Source organism: Talpa europaea (genome assembly GCF_964194135.1).
Source record: "Talpa europaea genome assembly, chromosome: 7".
NCBI classification, from domain to species: domain Eukaryota; kingdom Metazoa; phylum Chordata; class Mammalia; order Eulipotyphla; family Talpidae; genus Talpa; species Talpa europaea.
In genome coordinates this window covers 5433435-5456360 of record NC_140074.1, presented here as the reverse complement: position 1 = coordinate 5456360, position 22926 = coordinate 5433435, and the positions used below count along the sequence as shown (strand labels likewise).

Genomic DNA, 22926 nt, shown 5'->3' with positions numbered 1-22926 from the left:
GTAAAGTGTGGGTTTTACTAATCCATGCCAAGTAGGTCGAAACAGAAATTTCAATGAAATATGCAAGAAAAGCACTAGGCCAAGTCTGGCCCATAGCCAGAGCTCAGGCGTTAGTAGCCACGTGCATGTCATACAGAGGTGCCATGAACTCGCATGTGAAGAGGGAAGCAGGAGTGCCAGTAACAACAGGAGATGTGGGGATGAGAGAATAATGGCTGCCTGAGGGTTAGAGATAAGTTGGATAGGTCGCTTTCAGGCTAATGCATTTGTTTATAGAAGATGTGATGCTTGAGCTATAAAATGAGTGATCAGACTAAAATGACATCTTTGAAAAAATCTGATGCTGTATTATTCTAAGACTACTTACGTGGCCATCGTCTTCCCAAGGGCTTGAAAGCATCATGCCTAGAGCAGTGCTGACATTAGAAAAACATGGTGCCACTCTTTGGACACCTTTAGCTGCCTTGACTGGCTTAAAAATATGTTACCCTATGGAAGGACAGGCTCCAGGGTTGATGGATTCAAAGACTTGGTGACCAAGGCTGGCCCTCCTCAGGGTCACAGGATGGTTGCAGCTGTTCCAGCCATGACACATAAACAAACCCTGTCCAGAGGAAAAAGTCCATCTTTGGAAAAGAAAGGAAGCCTCGCCAGCAACCCTGGCACAGCTCTCATCCTGTCCCCTTGGCCAGAATCGGTTCATGTGTTCACTCCTGCACCAGTGGCTGCGGGTGGCATGATCGGAGGGTCATCAGCTTCTCTCCCACGCAGGTGGGGGCTCACTTTTCCCTGAGCACAGGTGAAGGGCTGAGCCCACCTAAGTGCCCACCACTGCCCGTGACAAGAGGAACCAGTGTGTTTTCACTGATGTACGCCTCTTTCTTTTCCAGTCCACCAGAATTACATTGGAAATGACGCAGAGAAGAGCCCCTTCTTCTTGTCTGTGACACTTTCTGACCAAAACAATCAGCGTGTCCCCCAGTACCGTGCAATTCTTTGGAGGAAAACAGTAAGTAACTGGCTTGCACCGCGGGCAGAGTAGCTCGCATGCTTGTCACGATGGCTCTGGGAGCCTTTCTGTAGGAGGGTCTTTGCATTTGAGTATCCAGGATGGTGCTGCTCACACGTGTCACCTGCGCACCCTTATTTAACAGCATCTTTTCGCCTATCAGCCACTAATTAGACATGTCCTTTGCCCTCAATCTCTGGCCCCTGGGATTACACACTATTTTACAGAGTTGATCTTAGCAGTTAGCGATACTGAAAGTGAGGGACTGGCTCACTTTCAGATAAAAGGAGCAGCACATACTGGGAGAAAATAATACAGCTGCAGAGGTGCAGCTTGAGGGGGCAACCCGAAGGGATTCTGAATCCCTGGTCAACCCCTGAATCGGTTATGCTTCTAAAACTTGTTTGAGACGCAACACCTTCCCTCAGTGATGCAAGGCAAAAGAACAAGTCTAGTCTTAGCAAGGCCAGTACCCCCTGGCCATAGTGGGCTTGGACACTTACTTGAGGGTGGTGAGCTAAAGGCAAGCCCTTCGAGCTTTGGGTCTTTGTAGCTCAGGAAAGTTTTGGGTTTTTTCTTTTCGTGAGCTAACAACATTTTTTTTTTTGAGGTAACATTGGCTTACTTCATTGTTTGTGTTTTAGAGGTGTAGGATCTCCTCCGCCTGGTGTTGTCCCTACACCACACCCACTACCAGAGCACCCACAGTCCATTCCCATCGCCCATCATGCTCCCTCGCCGCTTTGTTCCTGCCCCTCGGCCTTTCTTCCGGTAGCCTCAGTTCCATAGTCAGATTTCTAGAGTTTGTTGTTAGTTGGGCTTTATCTGACCCTTTATTTGGCTTCTCTGTGGTCCACATGTAAGGGATGCCATCTGGCGTTGGTCTTTCTCCTCTGCATCATCCTCTTCAGTCCCCCCAAGGGGTCACAAAAGACAGGGTTTATCTTTTCTCGACCGCTCAGTTGTGTTCCCTTGTGTACATGGGCTCCATCTTCTGAGCAAGTTTTCTGACATTCATTATTGTTCTTTTCCTGTTTTCTAAATTGTTTTTTCAGTAATTCTTATATTTGATCTCGGTATTTCATCTTTCACCTTTTCTCATTATTTTCTTTTCTTGGCATTTTTTCCCCTTTGCTTCTCAGAGAATTCTTTTCAGAGACTAGACAGATACTGGAAAGAGCAAAATGTTTGGAGTCGAGCCAATAGGGTCAAATTACAAACTCATTTTGTGTAAATTTGCGAAATTTCCTTAGATGCCTAAAAGATAAAATTTTTTTAGTCCTGAATGGTGAGTGTGTGATTAGAAAGCAATGAAATAAGCTTCTCTAGAAAAAGACAGTCCCCTTAGTTGGTGGTCTATACCAATGGATACACCAGTACAAATCCAACAATCAAATAACTGCACACTGCTTTTTTCTCAGCTACATAGTGTATCAAAAATTGCTGCATAGATCTTTTTGGGGAAAAAAATCATACAGAAATTTAAAAAGATACTGATTTGATTCTGATGTGAGATGTATGTTTGTCTATACACAGATATCACACATGCACATATATAGTGCAATAAAGCAGCAACTTCAAAAAACCCAGAAAGAATTTCTAAGATCTACTAGAGTAAGTTGTAGTTAGAAACTTTCTATGATCATTAATAATAGTGATACTAATAACAATAAGATCAATTTATTGAGCACTTACTATTTATATAGCACTTACTATATGCCAAGTCCTACAGCAAGTCCTCCACATGCACTGTCTCAGGAGTGCTGATCATACCTTGGCAGGGTAAATGACACAGCCAAGGCCACACGCCCTGGGTGGTGGCAAACCAGGCAGAAGCCAAGCCTGCGTGTCAAGCTATTACCACTGTCCATGACCAATTCTATAAATAATTCTCTGCTGTCCCTCTTCCAAGACTGAGCTCCAAAAGCAGGGGACTGCTTTGTCCTCAGGACCCCCACCTTCTAGCTCAGTGCCCAACACAGCAGGAACTTAGTAAGTATTTACTGAGTGAATTATGAGTGATGCCAAAGTCCAGCTTAACATATGGGCTACAGTGCCCCTATTTATGTAAACTTTCATGTATGTTTCAGAATTTCTTTTCTTTTTCATCAGGCTTAAGGTAAAATTCTAATGTAAAATAGAATTACCTCTTATTTGTGAATTTTTTCCTATAGAAAATCACTGGCCCTCGCCCCCTCTCCATGCCGCTGCAAATGGGCCAGGCTTGTCATCGGCGTAGCTGTCCTAGGTAGTTGTTACCCTGTTAAACAAAAAGCAAACCACCACCATCCATTGGACCCTCTGCCCTTGCCCCCCCCAACTCCCTTCACCTCTGGTCACCTCTGTTCCTGGAGCTGGGCTGGTTCTTCTGGTCATGGTGGTTGGTTTTATGGCCTAGTCCCCGAGGCAGCCTTATCCGTTCCCTTATCTATTCCAGCCTCCAAACCTACCTGCTGAGTCAGTGGTGGGCCGGGGGTGGGGGTAGGGGGGGAAGCTTAGTTTTTAACCTCATCCAGCTGTGCCCTGACAGATCTGACAGAGACTGTGTGCCAGTTTGCACACCTGGGAATCAAACCTATAGCCCGGATGTTCTTAGGTGTCGAAATATAACCTTGACGTATTTGCAGTACCCTTTACCCACTTCAAGGGCAGTTCTGGAAATAAGGGTGCCAGGACCCCGATATCTAACATCTAACCCCTCAACTTTCCTATCAACTTCCTTCCTCCAAGGAAAGTAGGGGGGGTCTCACGCTCCTGCCTTCCTGGAGTGGGTCTTCGCAGTGTCATAAACCCCTTACCTGGAACAGTTGCCAGATCCTGGGGAAGAAAGAGGGCACGAATGAAGACGAACTTTTGCTTATTTTTATTTCTAAAGATAGTGTCTCTATTGCACTGTAAATTATGATAAACACCCTGAAGGAAATGAAGACAGAACGGTAGCGGAGAGCTGCTGAAGTGGGAGAGTCCAGAGAAAGCCTGGGAGGTGACATTTAAACAGACATAAGGAAGAGAAGGGGCAGAGGTGCCAGACAGAAGGTACACCGAGCACTAGACGAGGGAGGAGGCTCCGGGCCCTTCTGGCTAAGTGAGAGAAGCCCAAGAAGTAGGATTTGAACCCCAGGACCACGGTAAAGGCAGCGCGGAGCTGGGCTTGTCCCCCGCGCCTGGGAAGAGCCAGCGCTTTGTCCCGAGCCTCTCCCCTGGCCCAGGTCCGTGTCAGGGCAAGGAGGTGCTGGCTGCCAGGTGCAAGTGGGCAGGCTAAAGGGAAGGGAGGAAGTGGCTGACTCAGAAACACACCTGGGGGAGGGGTCAGCGATGAAGTCCCCTGGGCACAAGCCCGGCTGGAGGCTGTGGGAAATCCACAATGGATGACTCAGCCCTCCTCACCCCCCACCGGCCCACGTTCGTTCTGTGATGAGATGGTCAGGAGAGTGGCTAAATGGAGACTCCCTACCTTAAACAGACTGATGTGTCACTGCTGTATTCCTTCTAAACATAAAGAAAAGGGTTTTTTATTTTTATTTATTTTTTAAGAAAAGGCTTTTTAAAAAAGGGATTCATGCTTGTAAAAATTCCATGCAGATGATATGGCAAATAAAGACATCAAAATCCAACTACTCAGATAATTGCGGCAACATCCTCCTGACATCTGTTCACATGTGCACATGCACACTCACACACTCACGCGCGCGCACACACACACTCTCTCTTATACTCACACACCTTTTGCATACACACCTCTCGCACACATGGGGCAATATGCACACGCAGCTCTGTGTCCTCGCTGGGCTCACTTAGTGCTGTAGGTCCATGAACTTGGCTCCACTGTACACGTGTGAGTCTTGAAAACTCAGGCCCGGAAGGTGTGTTTCATGGGAGAACGACTCCAGAAAGCTACACGAGGGAGAGGCTAGGGAGGAGGAGCCTTACAGTTTGTAGGGAAGCAAGATCCGAATCTGTCAGCCCCCTGCCCTGGGTGACCAGCCATGACAGCTGCCCCTGAAGACATACGGCGCCTGGGCAGGGCTGGGCCCCGTCCCGTGCACACCGCTTCAAGCTGCCCGGGCTTCTCTTTAAAGCTGCCTTGGTGTGTTTGTTGCGGAAAAGGAGTGGACAGGGTAAGAATTGAGCAACAAGGCCAGACTTAGGACCCGCGTCCTGCTGGCTGGCACCCACCTCGAGCACAGTGAGGCAAGAGGGCCAAAGGGCAAGCCGAGGGCATGACCCGGGTTTCAGTGGGGGGTGGGGGGGGATGGAATTTGAAAATGCGTGTTCCTATCATAACATGTATTTGGATTTTTTTTAATCTATGCAATGCAAACTACAAAAAAAATTAAAAAGAAAGCTCAACCTAATTTCCCCGGCGGGCAGAGCCCCCTTGGGCACCCCCACCCCCACCCCCACCCCACGGCAGTAAGCACAATTTATGGAGCTGCAGAGAGAAGACATCTCCCAGCCTTGGGTGGGGATGGCATGACCAGGTTCTCAAGGGTGTTGGAGGAAATGAAATCTGAGGCTTGAAAAGGGTGAGCAGCCCCTCTCCAGCACTGCTCTTTGGGGCTGGGATAGAGGTGTTGGCAGATGTGTCCCGAAAACACAAGGAAAGTCAGCATTTACTTCTTTGCCTGCTTCCTGCATGAAGTGTCTCCATCCAGCTCTAGCTGCTGGTGCTACCAACTTTAGTATCAGTCAAAGTTAGAAAGTTTTCATCGTGGACTGCATCTTCATGCCTTTGCTAAGCGCATCGTGTAAATCCCTCATGGGGGCGGAGTGCTGTGGTCTCTAAGGGGATGGGAAGAGACGCGCTGCTCTGTTCTAGGTTGGGATGCGGACCTGAACCCTTCGGTTCACCCCTTTCACTCAACAAATGGCGCTTGAGAACTTTCTGTGAGCTGATGCGATGGGCGCTGGTTTAGAGAGGAGGAAACAGACTTCTAGTCAGTGAACGGATAAATATAAACGCACACTTTCTGAAAACCTCCAAAAGATTTGGGCTTCAAAAAGCCTTGGACTTGGAGACGTGGCGCTTGGTCCATGAACATGTGGGGGCTGTTCTCTTCTGACCCAGGAAGAGAACTTGGCTCAGAGACCAAGCCCCCTGTGTCCTGGTCAGGTGGCCGCCCCAACGGCTGGCCCTTCAGTCACCGTGTTGAAGAGCAGAGCGTAAATCCCCACATGTGGGGTGGGGACGTGGGAGATGCTGCCTTAGTGAGATTTTTCCCAACACAATATGTGTTTATTCGTCTCTGTGCCCCTTAGAGGAAAATGAAAGTGACTGGCCATGGGCTCCTTTGAAAAAGACACGGAAACTGCCAGGCTCCCCACTGATCGGGTGTTTTGACTTTCCAGGGTACCCAGAAAATATGCCTCCCCTACAGTCCCACAAAAACTCTGTCCGTGAAGTCCATCTTAAGGTAAGTACCAGTCGGCAGAAACCCGGCACCGAGCCCTGTGGTGGCTCTTCCTGTCCCATTCGAGTGTCGCTTCCCACAGTCCTGAGCCTTGGCTCAGTGCTGGCCATTGTGCGAAGTGGCGACGTTCTTTACTTCACGTGATGTTCTCAGCAACCCTGTAAGGCCGGGACTGTTATCCCCTCTTTATAGATGAGGACATGGAGGCTCAGGTGGGGAGTGGGGGAGCCAAGGTCACACAGCTTGGGTGTGGTGGAGCCGAGGCCCCTGTGATTCAGGCCGTCACTGCTCACAACTCCCCAGCATTGGCTGCCTGCTGTTTTCCACGCACGCACACAGACACTTGGGTGTTGTAAAGAAAATCAAGAAACACTCTTCCTTTCAATTTTCTGCTTTGAAATAGAAACTCATTTCTCAGCAAATGCTTCCAGAGAAGAGTGGGCTTGTTCTTTGCCAAACAACATTAAACGACTGGAACACCTAGCTGTACTCAGCTCAGCTGCCTCTCGCCCCCCCCCCCCCCCGCCTTCCCACCGCCCTCTCTTTCTCCCGTGTGGGGTGGCAGCCTCCCCTGGGGAAAGCCAGCACTCAGCTGGGCCCAACATTGTCACCAGCTGAGATGTTACTTTCCAGCAATGGCTCCTGTCTGCCAAGCACTGTGCTGAGTGCCCTGCCTGTGTGCTCTCAGCAAATCCGCAGGCCAGCTCCAGACCAGATCTCCATATATGAGCAATCTGAGCCTCAAGAGTCACAGTGGGATTTGGGAAAGTACTCACAGCTGGTAAACCACAGAGCTGGGATCTAAATCTACATCTGTGTGACCCTGGGCTGGGACTGCTCACCAACCAGGCCATACATGTGAAGAGGAAGCTTGTCTCCCGCGGCGACAATCCTGCCTCTCTCCATTAGGCACGGATGAGGAAGGGGCACTAAGATTAGGAAGTCCAAGGATTTTTATTTCATTTAAAGTTAAATTTGATCCCCCAAATTGTCACCCTTCTCCTCCCTGCTCTAAACCTGGGTTTTCTCTGGAGCAGTCTGAAAGCTGAGTTAAGGAAGCACCTGTGAAATCTATGTCAAGCATAGATATCTTACTGCTCCAAAATCTTCACTTGCTTTGTGGGTAATACTCTGAATTACTCTGCCGTAAGAGTTCTGTGAGTCTGGGAATGTTTTCTCCTAAAAAGAAGTTACTCTATCTCCTTTCTTCTTGGACCTAGGCTTTCATTTACTCATAGTTTCATCTAGTTGTATGAGTTGGGCCTTGGCCTTTCAACCTGCCCTTCACAGCCAGAGCAAGCTCCAGAAAGAAAATACCTTTAGAGATATGCAAGACGAAAACTTCTTCAGTTGCAGCCAATTGAAGAAATGATTTTCTTCTTCTTTGGTTACAATCATGAACTTGAAAACTTGAAAACTTGAAAAGACATTAAAATATAAATACTATGGGATGAAATAAGCCCAGGGTCAAAAGTTGACTCTTCTACTTACCAGCTTTGTTAACCTGGACTAGTTCTTTAATTTTGGAGCCTCAATCGCCTCATCTTTAAAATGGGGATAAAATACACCAGATGGCTTCACAAATGAATTCTACCAAATGTTCGGAAATGAACTAGTGCCTATCCTATACAAACTCTTTCCAAAAAATGAGAAGGAAGGAATACTACCAAATACTTTTTTTTTTTTTAGATTTATTTTATTTATACAAGAACCAGGGTACAGACCAGATTCGCGGGAGGGTGAGAGGATTCACCAGAGACAGAGCAGGGAACAGAATAGGCAGACTGATGAAATACACTGCTGAGGGGAGCAGCAGGCGAAACACGAGAGGTCTGCTGCGCCATGTGGGTTGCTCCAAGGCCAGCCGGGATCGAACCAGCACTACAAAGACTGCGGACAGCTTCACAGTGCTACGCTCAACCGACTGCGCCACCAGGGAGGCCCCCAAATATGATTTATGAAGCCAACATTACACTAATACTAAAACCAAACAAGGACACAAACATACACACATGCACACACACACTAGTATTTGCTTCAGAGATGCTAAAGGAGATAATTCAGGTAAAGCATTTACAGGGTGCTAGCATAGAGTGAGTTCTCTAAAAATATTAGCTGTCACCATTTCACCTTTCACTTACACATTTGGGGATCCTGCCTGAAACCGGGCTTAGAGGTTTTCTAGTTCAGTTCCCCAGAGGAACTTGGGCTCAAGGACGTTAACGTTGCTGTCTGGTTCAGGATGGCCTATTGCCCTAGTGGCAGGGGGATCGCCACAGGAAGAAAGAAATGTCAGATAATTTTAATTGCATTTCATTTTATCATAAATTGCTATTTAAAAAGTCCATGGATCACATTTTTAGTAAATGAAAGTAAGAATCTTGATGCTCCATCAAGGTAGCCTGAAACAGGGGCTGGCCAGACCCCCTTGCTTTCTGACTGTCTGTGTGTCCCTGGGGACAGTTACATAAGCACAGTGCTCCATGCTGGCTGGTCACCCTCAGTATTCATTCATCGACACGCCTCCTGGGTTGTATCTTCTGTGGGCCAGGCCCTGCCCAAGCCCACAAGGCTTTCTAGGATATCATATTTAGCTTCTCTGCAGAACTGGGACTTGCTCTACCTTACTTTTTCTACTGGCTCATTCTGTCCTTTCTATTTCAGTGCCATGAATCTGGACAAATTTGAGAAAGGCCCCAGAGAAATTTTTCATCCTGAGATACAAAAGGTAACAGAGACTTTTATGCTTCATAATCGTCTGAATTTGGTCACAGTGCTAGACTAGAACTGGTAGATCATGGGAGTCTTGGTCCAGGATATGAGCCAAAATCACCTGTGGGGCTTTGAAAATGTCATGGAGAACCTTTGAGGTTCTCATGTGCTGGGTCCAAGGTCAACGCTGGGGTGATTGTGAGGTGTGGCCACTCCTGAGAACTACTGAACTGTCAGGCCCTCGGACCATGAGCCAGGGGAGTGTGTGCCCAGGACTCAATCGACTTAAAGGCCAATCTCTTTCCTGTGTCAAGAAGGGTGGAACTTGAGATTTCTTTTTCATTAATAAAATGCAATGTGTATTTATTAAACTCTAACTCATATGGAGACACTGCTGGACAGAGGGCACCCAGAAAGCCATCCTGTTTCCTTACTGTTAAGGCATAACAGTCTGCTGTGGGAAAAAAGAAGATGCGGGTCCTAATCTAGAAGATGGGACGTCAGAAAAATGTCAGCTAAACGGTGTCGATTTAACTTTGCAAACCTCCCCTTGAAGCTTAACACAGGCATCGCTGGTTTGTGGCTGTTCTGTGCCCAAGCTAAGCACCAAGGAGTGGGACAGGGCAGGGAGGTGACAAGGGAAGGAGCTGGAGGGCAGGTGGGAGTCTGTCCTTGGGGAGCTTGGGGGTCTTTCTGCCAGCAGCATTGTGCTTAAATGTGCTTTTTAGGGCACCAGCTCAGTTATCACAACAGCCCAAGGAGCTAAGTGGCCTCCGAGCAGTCTTTGCCAGCATACCTTTAAAACACAGCTAGCTTTTAAAACATAGATAGCGTCTCTCACCTTCACTCATCCCAAATATCTAGAGTTGTGAATTCCCCAATCTTTTATCTTAAGAGAGCTTTTAATGGCATTTGTACCCTGCCTCAACCCCAGAAGGAACTAAGACAAAAATAACTATGTTGGGTTAAATTTTTAGCAACTTTAAGCCGTCTATGTTTACAAGTGATTCTTTATAGCAAATTTAAAAACAAATTAGGGTAAACATGCCAGTTTGTACTGGTCATCATTCTGTGTGTGTGTGTGTGTAATATTTTTTTGAAGTAACCCTGCTTTCAGCACTACCCATGATTTAGGGGTATAGGTTCACACCCCAATCATCATTCTTATTCCTTTCCTTCTTCAAATCTGGAGGTGATCCTCGATGTGCACAGAGCCTGCTCTGGGTGAGGTATTCCTCCTGGTCACGGCATCCTTCCTGCTTCTTGCTGCTGAACAGAGTCTCTGAGCAGAGCTAGGCTCTGCCCATCTTCCTTGGCTGCTTTCTCTCCACCACAAACAGATGCTGAGGAAACGAGCTACAGCATCCTCCTGCCTGTTTGTACCACCACAGGGGTCTGCTGTTTACCCAACAGAAGGCACTTTCATGCTTTCCCCGCATTTGTGTTTTGACTTTTCTTCCCTTAACAAAGAAGTGTGTGAGCTTTCCTGCCACCACTTGTGTGTGTGTGTGTGTGTGCACGTGCATGCACGTGTGTGAAACTTCACAGCCTTCAGCAGTTTCTGTAGATTTCCTGTAGAAATCTGTAGAAGCCTGGAGCCACAGGCCTTAGGACTGGAGGAGAGTTTTCTCACACAAAGCGCACAGATGCAGAAAGGGCACAAAAGAAGCCATTGCGTTATAGAAAAGGCATCTCTCCACCAAGTGGGAAGGGCCTGATGCTGTTTTTAAATGTTATCGGTCTGCTTCTGGCTGCTCTTTTTCTTGGCCAGAATCTTTCCAGAAGCAATATGGGATAAACTAGCTTCAAATAATAGAGAAGGCCTCATCATGTCTGTGTGTTTTTCCCACTGCCAAGCCTCATCTTTGTTTTCTGAGAGTGGTGGAATAATACGACTATCCCAAATGACCAGGTATTCCATAAAATTGAATAGAGCTAACTTTGAACTTTTTAAAGTAATTCAAGGGGACAAAAAATGGTGTGTCAATGAGATAAAGCTTAGTTTTCATAGAAAGTCAAAATTAAATAATCGTCTGTTAAGCAGGGACATAACTTTTACACCTTTATTTGACAGGACTTGCTGGTTCTAGAAGAACAAGAGGTGAGTAGTTTTATGAGCTGTTCATCCCCGCTGTGCTCTTTGTCACCCGTGACCGTGAGCATGACTTTTCCTTTCAGTCACACCTCTGCATGGATTGTACAATGTGCATTTAGTATCCCTGAAATACTTGCCAACATGCTTTTTCAAGATATGCTTCAGAATTTTCTATGCAACTATCTGTACAGATATAAAAACAATCCCACTATTTAAAACTGCTTGGAAATTTTCCCATTTTAACCTTGTCATCAGGGTGAGTAATGAGGTTTAAGTGTCCTAAAGGCAGGGTGTTTGCACTTTGCTAGCCCCCTCGATTTACAGAGTGCCATCTTTATCCGTATGTCTCCTCTGCTGCTCTGCTTTTTAAAAATATATCTAGGTAGGGGCTTCCCTGGTGGTGCCAGGGTTAAGATGCAACTTATGAAGCAATCTGCAGCCACTGCAGCACGAGTTTGATTCCTGGCCAGCCAGGGAGCAACCCACATGGCGCAGCAGACCTCTCCTGACTTGCCCACTGGTCCCCTCAGCATTGTACTTCGTCGGTCTGCCTGTTCTGTTCCCCACTCTGTCTCTGGTGAATCCTCTCACCCCCCCCCACACCTCTGGCCTGTACCCCAGCTCATGTATGCATAAATAGATGGATCTTTGGGGGAAAAAATGTATCTAGGTAGATAATGAACACAGGGAAATAACCCAAATATTATCCACAGCAATTGAGTAGAAAATTACAGCCATGTCTCATCCAAAAGCCACTCCTACCGGCACTTCTCCAGAACAGATCCCTAGGACACACATTTCCCAGCACCCCCACCGCAGCTCCCTGATCCCTGACCCACCCATCATCTCTGCTTTCCACCCTTCTACGCCATTCCTCATATAGTACCGAAATGGCCTTTGACAGGCATGTCAAATCGGGCCACCCTAATGACTTCCCAACCCACTCCTTGGAAATCTCCAAATCCTCCCCAGGGCTGGTTCAGCCCTGCAGGAGCTGGTGGTGCTACCCTCACCCTCTGAGCCACACTAACACGTGACTGTCTGTCCTTCCACCTCCCCGGGAAAGCCTGTGGTTCCCAATCAGAGGATGCTCCCCCTGAGAGCGGCTCGAAGGTCACTCCCTCACTTGCTTAGATCTCTGCTCAGAGAGTCCTTCCTTTATACGGTACAGTGCTCGGTCAATGGCACAGGACTGCCCTTGGCCTGCTGGCTGTCAGCTTCCCTGGGCCTGGGCCCCTGGCAGTATGTCGGTTTGTTCCTTTTGCCCCATGGTTCTCAAAATGGGGTCCCTGGACCAGCAGCATTGGCATCACTTGGGAACTTGTTGGGAATACAAGTGCTTGGGTCCTGCCCAGAACACCGCATGAAGGCGCTGAGTGGGACCCAGCAGCCTCGATTCTAACAGGCCCCCAGGTGATGGAGGTGCTTTTTCAGGGACCCCTGAGAACGGAGAGGTGCTGACATTCTGGAGACGTGCGATTCTTGTCGTCATTTCCAAAGTAAAGGAAAGCTAGAGCATGTAGAAAGGAGATAGAAATCCCTGACAAAATTCCAGTAAATTTACCAAAAACTAGTTTGGGCAGAAGAGGTGATTACTTGGTGGCAACTTGTATATTTTATCTGACCTGTTCTGTTTCTTTTCTTATTTATTAACACACAAGTGTGCCGTCTTTATCAGTCCTCTCTGCCAGTATGACTGGTGACTCAAAGGAAAGGGGCCCTGTCCTGTCCCTCCTTCATGGGACTTACATTTGAGTGGTAGAAACAGACAAATAAGCAAGTTCGATGAAAGAGTTAGAATGTGAATGTGCGTGCAGACGATGAACAAGGTGCTTGTGATGGAGAATGATGGGGGGCGGTGACTTTATGGAGGGACAGCAGCAAAGGCCTCTGAAACTGACATTTGAGATCTGCATGATGTAGGAGCTGAAGGGGGTCCAGGTGGAGGGGTCTGCTGGGTGTGTCCTCCCTCCTGCTTACTCTGAAGAGAAAACTAGCTCCCGGTGGTGTGTGGGTGCCCTTCCCGTGTGTTGGGACAGAAAAACGTCAAGAAGCCTAACCTGGGACTCTTAAACCCTGGCAGTCTGCCTTGACATCCCTTGACCTCTGACCCATTGGCCAGTGCTTGAAACACGCTTGTCCCCTGTCTACCCCAGAACACCCCTAGGCTGCCTTGCAAAGGTTGATTCTCTTCCAGCCTCAGATGTTTGTTATTATGAAATATTTCAGGCAGACAAAATAAGTATAAAGAATAATGTAAACGGGGCCTCCCCGGTGGCGCAGCGGTTGAGTGCTGGGTTGCGAAGCTGCCCGCGGCCTCTGCAGTGCCGGTTCGTTCCCCGGCTGCTCCCCGGCCACCGGAGGAGGGTCCCGCATGGCGCGCACACCTCTCCTGCCACCCGCTGCTCCCCTCAGCAGTGTGTGTACCTCGGTCCTTCTGCCTGCTCTGCTCCCCGCTCTGGCTCTGGTGAATTCTCTCACCCTCCCGCACCTCTGACTGTACCCAGTGCTTGTATAAATAAATAAATAAATAAATCTTAAAAAAAAAAAAGAATAATGTAATGAAGACCTATAAATCCACTACCCAGCTTAAGAGGAAAAAAAAAAAAAAGAAAACATTAACTACACAGTCGAGCTCCCTGGTTCTGTTCTCTCTCTTCCACCCTCCCCTATAAAAGCCGTTTTTCGCAATTGGTGTTTATCATTCTCACAGGATCCAATTTTTATCCAGTGCTTAAAGTCAAGAATAGTAGAGTGAACATTTCTACTGGATAATTCTTGATTGGCTTTTTAACTTCACATCTGTTTGTTGACTCCTTGAGATTAAAATATCTTTAGGAAATGGGGAAATGAGGCTTTGGAATAAATTGCCTGCACTTTCTACTTCTGTATCTCCGAGTCCTCACACTTTGAGCCCAAGATCGCGATATTAAGCTGTGAGCTTTGCTCTGCTCCACTGCCAGGGGTGTGGCTGCTGCTGGCTTGAGCAGTACAAGGTGCAGCTCTGCGAGCTGCTGTTTGGCCACAGAATGGACCTGGCATCCTGCAGGCACCATTACAAATGAAATTACAAATGAACTCACACAAAAGCGTAGTGTCCTGCTTTTTTTCCTCTGTAAGCTATAAAAATCAATAAAAAGTGAAGGAATGATTGTCTTTCATATGGTTAACATCAAAACGGAGGACGTAAGCCCCCTAGGATCCATTCTGGCCATGGGATTCTTTATTTAGCAGACTGGTTCTCACACACATCACCGGCGTCTCATGGCCGCCTCGGCGCTCGTGATGAAATTAACCCTGACATCCTGTCTTGTCTTATCCTAAGGGCTCTGTGAATTTCAAGTTCGGGGTTCTTTTTGCCAAAGACGGGCAGCTCACTGATGATGAGATGTTTAGCAATGGTGAGTGTCTCCCCCGCTTTCCCCAAGCACAACCCCTTTGCTGCAGTTTTGACAACCCAGAAGCTACATGTGGGCCAAGTTGTAGTCTTTAATACAAAAAAACAGCCCATTGTTTTGTGAAGTCGTAGGGTAAATTTTTGGGGTCAATTTTGAGGGGCAGGCATTGCCCCGTTTCATTCATTTGTTCATTTGACAAATACTTATTAATGACCTGCCTTGTGCAAGGCCTGGCACCGGAGATAGTGTCACCGGCCAGCACATGGCATTTGGCTACTCTGCTCCTGCACCTTCTCCTTAGAATGAAAGCTATTTCTTTATGGCTAGGAGGCTTATAAAATGGTTATTATGTTTATATATTATAAAATATGAACACATTATAGAATGGTGAAGTAACAGGAAAAAGCATCTCCCTGTTACTATCCCCAGGAGGGTCATGTTAAACGCCTGCATGTTGTGAATGGAGCGGGGGTGAGGTTTTCACCTGGCAACATGTCATTTTGTGACACCCGTAACCCCAGTCTGGCAGCTGCAGGGTGGGTTGACCTGGTTCTGCAGTTTTCCTTTCCTTGGGTTCCTGGGGGTTGTGGAAGCTTCTGCACTGTCTCCAAGGAGGACCCAGGTCACTATGTCTGTTGGCCTGCTGGGCACATCTGCAGAGCTCGCTAGTTTTCAGGTGATTTCAGCAGGCAGTGAGGACACGTTGACACCCACACGCTGGCCCAACTTGTCTCCCCCTACAGAAGTCGGAAGTGACGCTTTTCAAAAATTTTTACATCTCCTGGGTGACACAATCACCCTAAAGGGCTGGACAGGCTACCGCGGCGGTCTGGACACCAAAAGTAAGCTTGCTCTGAAACCGACCTGCGGGCTTGGTGTCTGCATGGCTCTGCTGCTCGGTCTGATTTGTATTTGCACGTAAACCCGGGGTGGGAGCAGGGAGGGACAGAGAAGAGGGGAGTGGAGCTTCACATGGGCCCCCACGGCATCGCTGGACACTTGGGTGCTCCATGGAGCTTTGCCAGCCCTCACAGCCCCGGGGTGAGGGGGCGTGGTCTGCCGTGGACCCTCACTACTGAGCACCATGTGTGCCAGGACTGGGTTCCCGGGATGTTAATGGATAAGCCAGCATGGTCCCCACCTTTGTAGGGGTGACTTAATAACAGATGCAGGGTGAGGCATGTGGCCCCAGAGATCAGGTCCAGCTTTATTCCACAAGCTCCAGTGCATTTGGGGCGCCGAAGCCTGCATGTTCCTCATCCCCCATCGGCAACTCTCAGCATCCCTGCTAGGGTCACAGCTACCATCTGTCAGGCTGTGCTGAGGCCAGGCCTTCTGCTCAGCACTTGACAGGCCTGTGGAGGCCTCCCCACACCCCGTGGAGGGAGACACTATTGTGACCCCATCTTCAGGTGAAGAAACCGACACTCAGAGAAAAGTGAGGTGACTTGTCAAGTGTAAGGTAGCTGATGAGAACTCGAGCCCAAGTCTGCCTGACCCCAGAGCCCAGGCTTTCATCCTTAGTCCTGGCAGTAGTGTGTTCTGCATGCCAGCTTGAGTTCATTCTGTCCCAAAGCCAGCCGTAAGTGGAAGGCCAGGACTTGTAACATGCTCTCCTCTTTAGCCCAGCCCATGCTCTCCTCGAGGTAGGCGTGAACAGGGCAGCAGGTGAGCTGGGAGAGAAGAAGCATCTGTCTCTCCTCACAGGCAGAAGCCTCGCGCCAGCTGGAACGTGACCCTTACTGTGGCTTCCCCAACAGTGGAATCTGGTGGCGAATCCAGAACCATCATGGGGATGTACTAACTGTGTGCTCTATCCCCCCAGCCTGCACATGTGCTCTCAAGAGTCTCTGTGCCCCTACACGGTTTTTGTGTCTTACAGACGATACCACAGGGATAAGTTCCGTTTATACTGTGTACCAAGGGCATGAGATCATGTTCCACGTTTCTACCATGTTGCCATATTCCAAAGAGAACAAACAGCAGGTAGGTGTGGCCCGCCCGCACCGTGGCCTGAACGTGGAGCAGGTGGCCTTGTGGTTTCATAGAGTTAGGTAGAGACCACAGTGTTCACCTCCGGGCTGCATCTCAGGCATAGTTTAGGGATGTTGTGGATTGTCTGTATCTCTGGACTTTCAGCAAGCCTTGGGACGCGAGCCTCACCTTAGCTGAATAAAGGATGGAAGGTAACAGTGTGCGCATGTGTTTCCACACGCCTGGGCTTGGGTCCAGACTCCCGAGACACTGCTCTGCATACCCGTTGTCTTTTCCTGTGACGTCTCTCCATGAGTCCCGCGTCTGTCAGCTAAGACTGTTGCACATAACCTCACTGAGTCCCGGGTCAGCATTGGTGGATCACTGCAGGGCTGGCCACTGGGGGTCTATGTGGCTCTGCCTTGGGAAAAAATACCTGAGACTCCTCACCCACCCAGAGATGGGCCATTTCCAGGGGAAGAATTTCCCCTTTGTTGGAGTTTAGACACGTGCTGTTTTTTTAACGGTTGGGGGAGGGGGTCTCCCTTTAACTTTTATTAGATTCTTGTCCCTTTTCTACCCACTAAGCATCTGGATCAATAAACATACGCACAGACAGTTGTTTAGCAGCTGAGAAATGCGAGCCTAGAGAGGGTCCATGACAGCCTAAGAGTTTTTTTCTGAGCACTTGGAATTCTTATTTCAACAATGCCCCAGTCAAGGGGAGAGATTCAGAGCATTCAGAACACAGATTCTTAAATGTTGGCAGCCTTGGGGTGGAAGGCACTTGGGGGACCTGGCAGAGATGGGCCAGAAGTGCCTGGTGGTTGGAGCTGGAACCAGTTGCTGGTGGGTGATCTTGCGGGCGACGGAGACCCAGTGGGATTTTAGAAGCTCATTCTGGCTTTAGCAGGCTGCCTCTGGGAATGCGCAGGCTGAAGCAAAGTACCTCAGCCCAGGGAGGCGGCTTCCATGGCCCAGAGTTCCGTTCTGCAAGACGTCTTCTTCCCTCGGCTGAGGACTCGTACAGTATGGCTGCCAGGCTCCTGGGAGCTTGGGTCACAGGGAGGAGCCGTACCAAACCAGCCTTCCCAGTCATCATGAATTTTATTGACCTCTTTTATCTCAGCAGTTATGCCCGAAAAATTTTACTGGAATTTTTCATAATCCTCCTCCTCCCAACACCACCCCTTTTAGCCCTGCACCCTCCCCAAATTGCCATGTCCTCTGACAGAGGGGCTCTTGCCCAAGACAGGAGGGAGGAATATGGCCATCAGTCTTTGCCAGCTAAAAGGTCTTCAGCCTTGTCCTTTGGAGAGGGCCATTAGCATGGTAAAGCATTACCGCACTCGCCGGCCATGCTGAGCTGTCCCGGAGGGACCCTGCTTCTCCACCTCTTGGCTGGTTCCATGGAGGGGTGTTTGGGTCTTCCGCTTGCCCAAGCGTGAGGAAATGTGAAGAAAATCAAAGCTATTTGATTTTGTCTCTATTACTAGGAAGATAGTGTAGGAGGGGAGAGAGACAAGGAAATGCAGAAGGATATTGAATCTTACCTGCCTAACGGGGGAGAGCAGAAAAGACTGCTAGCTGGACCTCTCTGTACCTGCCCTGGGCTCTGCAGGCCTAAGGTAACAGTCACAGAGTCCAGGCCAGCCTAGCTCATTCGATCTCAGGGCATCTCTGACCATTAAGCACAGGTCTCCATAGGGGCCGGCAGACTGTGGCCCAAGGGCTGATCTGTCCTGCTGCCCGTTTTGTTCGTGTTACTGGGACTCAACTGTGCCCGTTCATTTGTGCCTTATCTGTGGCTGCTTTTGCAACGGCTGTGTGGTTGCAAAAAGACAAGATGGTCCACAAGCTGAAAATATTTACTGTCAGCCCTTTAGCAAAAAAACTTTGCTAACCACAGGCCTATGAGGTCACTTTGGAAAGGTCACCTGGGGTCAAACTAGATAGGGCCATTTTCCTCACCAAGTATATCCTTCAGAATCCGCTAAGGCATTCATGAAAGTTTACATGTGTGAGCCCCATCTCCAGGGAATTGTTTGGGGGCCTGGAATGCCAAGCAAGGAGATGATGGTTGAAGGTGAGCACGGGTAGGCAGGGGGAAATACAAGCGTGGATTGGGAGAGGAGCAGAGGAGGTGGCTCGGGAGGCCAGAGGCGGGGCTGGTAAAACCGGAAGGCGAGAGGTTGACAGTGACCAAAGTCCGGGACTCTGGGTGCTTGTGGCTGGTCGCACCGCCACATTTTTCAGCTCCGTGAATGTGCCGCCTCGGGGTGACCTCCTCACGGTGTTATTTATGCTCCCACCCAGGTGGAAAGGAAGCGCCACATCGGGAACGATATCGTCGCCATCGTGTTCCAGGAAGGAGAGGAGCCGTCCCCCGCCTTCAAACCTTCCATGATCCGCTCCCACTTCACACGTATCCTGGGCCTTTGGCAACGCTCCGGCTTCGCGAGCTCGCAGCCTTGTTTTGCGTTCTCGAGTCTTAGATCCACTGCCTTGGGATTCCCCACATCTTCGCATTTCCCCTTCCCGACTCACATCACTGGAGTGGTGGGTGGCTTAGTTCTCAGAGTTCTGACTTCTGAAATATCTTCCCTTTCCTCAGATTGTCTATAAAGTGAGAGAAACTTCCCACCGTGTACCCATAATAAATGAACTAGGGGGATTATAGTGAATCCTCTGAGAAATTTGCTTCAGGTAGAAAAACGTACAAGTAAGGTAAAAGACAAAATGATTTTTCTTTATTGATTCCAAGTCCTGCTAATAGCTGCTCCAGTGCCGTCTCTTGACATCTGAGGAATGATAGTTAATCCTATTTTTACCTGCTTCCCCCGTCGCTGTTGAGCCCGTGTTGCCGTGAAGTCCTGCGGGAGCTCTCCATAACATCCACGCTCAGCTTGGTCAGGCGGGGGAGGGACATGCGTGTGGCCACCCGGGCCGAGACCTGTTCTGACCCCATTGCTTTGGCTTGGACAGGCTTAGACGGTGAGCCCAGGGGTGGTTCCTGTACAGGTTGGCATTACCAGGAGCGGCAGCTAATGGCACTTTCAGAATCAATTCTGGTCTAATGACTCACGTTCCCTGGAGAGTGCAGTAAAACATCCGGACACAGCCCATGGGACTCCCTGTGTCTGAGAGCGGGTTGCGGTTGCCATGTGTCCTCTGACTTGTTTCTTGTGACCTGTGTAGATGTGAGTTTTTAAAACTTGAATGTTGCCAAATGTCTTCCCTGAGGACGGAAGAAAACGAGTTTGCCCCTGCACTTAAATAATAATTTTTTTGGCTCTCATTCCTCTTACTAAGTGATCTCTTACTCTAATCCCTGGGATTTAGGATCCCCATTTCCTCTCCCACTGCAGTTCTTATAGAACAACAGACTCCTGCAGGTACAAGGGAGAAGAGGTGAGAGGGGCTTTGTAAGGGACCAAGCGGCCATCATTATTTTTCAATTTCCTTAGTGTGAGTATTAGATTTGTGGCTGGGCCCACTTGTTTCTGGGCCCAGCACAGTTCCTGCCCTAGCTCTGGAGATGGAAGACTTTGAGAGACTGATGGCTCACTAGCCCTGGGGAAGGAACGCCTCTGGGAGGAGGAGGAGCAGAGGAAGAAGTAAGCTGGTGGAGGCAGCACACCCCACCCCAAACAGCAGAGGAAAGTCTCCCCTCAGGCTGCCATCAGCCCCACTGGTTTGGTTCCCCTTGTTCTGTCTCCCCAAGCCGAAAAGAGCGAGAGCAGGTGCATGTTGGAAACATTTAAATTGCCCTTCTTTTCGGGATGTGTGACATGAAACGGGGCTGCTTTCACTTTGGGGCTGTGTTAGTGCTTCTAGGCAAGAGCATTGATCACGTTGCTTTGTTGGCCGCTTAGTGGCCTAAGAGCTTCTGCATTTATATTGCTTTTCTGACATCTTTGGAGACTGGCCTTTGGCCCATTTCCTGAAGGATGAGCATGCAGAGCTAGAACTCAAGGTTCCCTCCCCACCTAAGAGCGACAGGTGCCCTGACCCCAAAGTGCAGGTCTAGGTGATTCTGCCCAAGGGGTTTTTCAAAACACAACCTATTGGCTGTGAGTTGGGGTTGTTTGTTAATCTCCTTAACCATCACCACAGATATTTTTGCCTTAGTGAGATATGATCAACAAAATGACAATTACAGGTAGGTAATGACTTCCTCTCCGTGGCTTACTCAACTTCTCATGTTCACTTGTTGATTTGGTATTGATTGGGGGGGCTATTGATTTGCATATTTCTTGATTGATTTGATATTCATGTCCTCACCTTATATAACTTTCTTCATGCCCATCATCTCTGGGGGAAATATGCTCCCTATAGTGTTGCTCTGAGCCACAGACCCAGGGTCCAGGGTAGCTTATGGGACTTGATGGTGGGCACAAATGGGATCTGTCTGATCCTGACCCAATCGCCCGCTTTCATAGACTAATCCATCTCTGCTTAAAAAATTAATCTCTTAAAAGTTCTCATGCTTGAAGAGAGCATGAACTTTGAACCAAGTACATTTAGGTTAGAATCCCAACTCTGTCACTTGCTAACCTTCCAGCTTTGAAGCAAAGAGTTTATCTCCCGAGCCACAGGCTTGATCTGTAGAATGCAGGTCAGGATGCCCCCTTGGCAGAGTGGGAGGGAGCCAGTCAGTGCTGTGTCTGCAGATGCCTAGCATGCTGCCTGGTGCAGTGGGTGCCCCGTGGAGGCCTTTGCTGTCATCCCTGGGGTGCCTGCCCTGGCCTACCGCTGGGCGGGTCAGACCTCAAGGGACTCGGGAAGAGCTGGGCTCCGCCTGTGGCAATTAGGAGGGGAGCCTTGGGGCAGCCCGGGCTCTGGTGCAGCCAGAAAAGCTGCTCCTGGGCAATGAATATTCCTACCACATCGCCCAGGCAACCAGGCAGATGTGAGGTCAAAGTATTGATGATCCTTGAAGAAAAGCCAATAACTCTGAAATGTTCTCCGTGCAGGCTGAAGATATTTTCCGAAGAGAGCGTACCCCTCTTTGGCCCCCCCTTGCCATCCCCACCGGTGTTTACAGACCACCAGGAATTCAGGGACTTTTTGCTCGTGAAATGTGAGTCTCAGTTTTGAGGTCTTCTTGTGACTTGTTCTACATGAGAACACAATTCCCCCAGGATGCCGTGTAAGGAATACCACTGTGTGCGGGCCTGTACTCTGCGTGCTCTTCGCGGGCACGGCTGCCTCCCGGCTGAGCGGGACAGGCCCCAGGTCCTGCCGGCCCGGCGCCCGGGCTCCCCGACGGCCGTTTTGGAATCTCTGCTTATACTTGTATCTGTGTGTTTGTCAGAGTGGGAAGCCGGTGGGGCAGAGAGTGGTTCTGGTCATATCTCAGGGATGGGAAGAGTTGTCACGGGGTGTATGTGTGTGAGAGACAGGAAGGGAAAGAGACGGACAGACAGACAGTCAGAAGATGAATGTGCTGTGTGAGGGACCTGGCAGCTTGTGAGAGTATGCATTTTAGCTCCCCCAATAACACGCAAATACCTGACCCTGAGTCCCCACCCTCTACACCCTAAGAGCTGTTCCCCCCACCAGCACATGGAGACTATCTCAGAAATGCTTGTCCCCAAGAAGTTAGTTTTTCAGCCTGTGAGCACTGTCCTTCCTTTGCCCTCATTATGGGAAAAATCACACTTCGTATTTATTCTGCTCAGAGTGCCAAGCCCTGTGCTAACTCTGTGTTATCTCATTAAAATCCTTGAGATAGCTTTAGAAGGAGATGCAGTTATACCCCATATAATAATACGGGGTAGAAAACTTAGGCCACCAAGAAGCTAAATGATTTGCAGAGTACATGGAGCGCAGTGCTGCTGGGACCCAACCCTTAGCTGCCGCCTGGCCTCGGGGGCACTCTAGATCCTGTGCTCGTGCTGCATGGCCCAGGTGTGTGCCACCATGAAACTGCTAGCATTTTTCTGGAAGAAACTTCCATCAGGGGCTAAGCACCCCAGCACTCTGCTTAGATAGATGTTATGATTTCTAACAAAATGCACAAATGTATATTTAATCTTACTGAACGGCATGCTGGTGTTTGCTCCTTGTGTTGGTGGATGGGGGGTGGGGGGGTGGGTAGGTAGTAAGTGGGTGAGTGGCTGATGGGAGCACACTGGGTATGTGCTAGTGACGTCGTCAAGTAATTAGATAAAACTCTGCCCAGGGAATCTGCAGTGTAACAGGAAAAGTAAGGTAGACAAACCTGTGGGCTCTGTGGGCTTGTGTAGAGGACTTTAGAGTTTTTAAGGGTCTTCCTTGAAGGAAGGGTAACATATGCATTGGGAAAGTGGGGAGCATTCACTA

The 22926-nt window shown here is 48.9% G+C and overlaps 1 protein-coding gene across 2 annotated transcripts in view; it reads left to right on the top strand.

Moving 5' to 3' along the window:
• GARNL3 (GTPase activating Rap/RanGAP domain like 3) overlaps positions 1-22926 on the top strand; it is a gene marked incomplete at both ends in the record, with an annotated part of 120445 nt that overhangs the window by 66523 nt on the left and 30996 nt on the right. For both annotated transcript variants that reach the window (XM_084238989.1, XM_084238988.1), the window contains 10 exons: positions 891-1009; positions 6359-6423; positions 9085-9148; positions 11207-11233; positions 14553-14628; positions 15369-15467; positions 16508-16611; positions 18916-19024; positions 20716-20761; positions 21576-21682. In XM_084238989.1, the coding sequence (XP_084095115.1) occupies positions 891-1009; positions 6359-6423; positions 9085-9148; positions 11207-11233; positions 14553-14628; positions 15369-15467; positions 16508-16611; positions 18916-19024; positions 20716-20761; positions 21576-21682 (816 nt within the window). The remainder of the gene's footprint in view (positions 1-890; positions 1010-6358; positions 6424-9084; positions 9149-11206; positions 11234-14552; positions 14629-15368; positions 15468-16507; positions 16612-18915; positions 19025-20715; positions 20762-21575; positions 21683-22926) is intronic.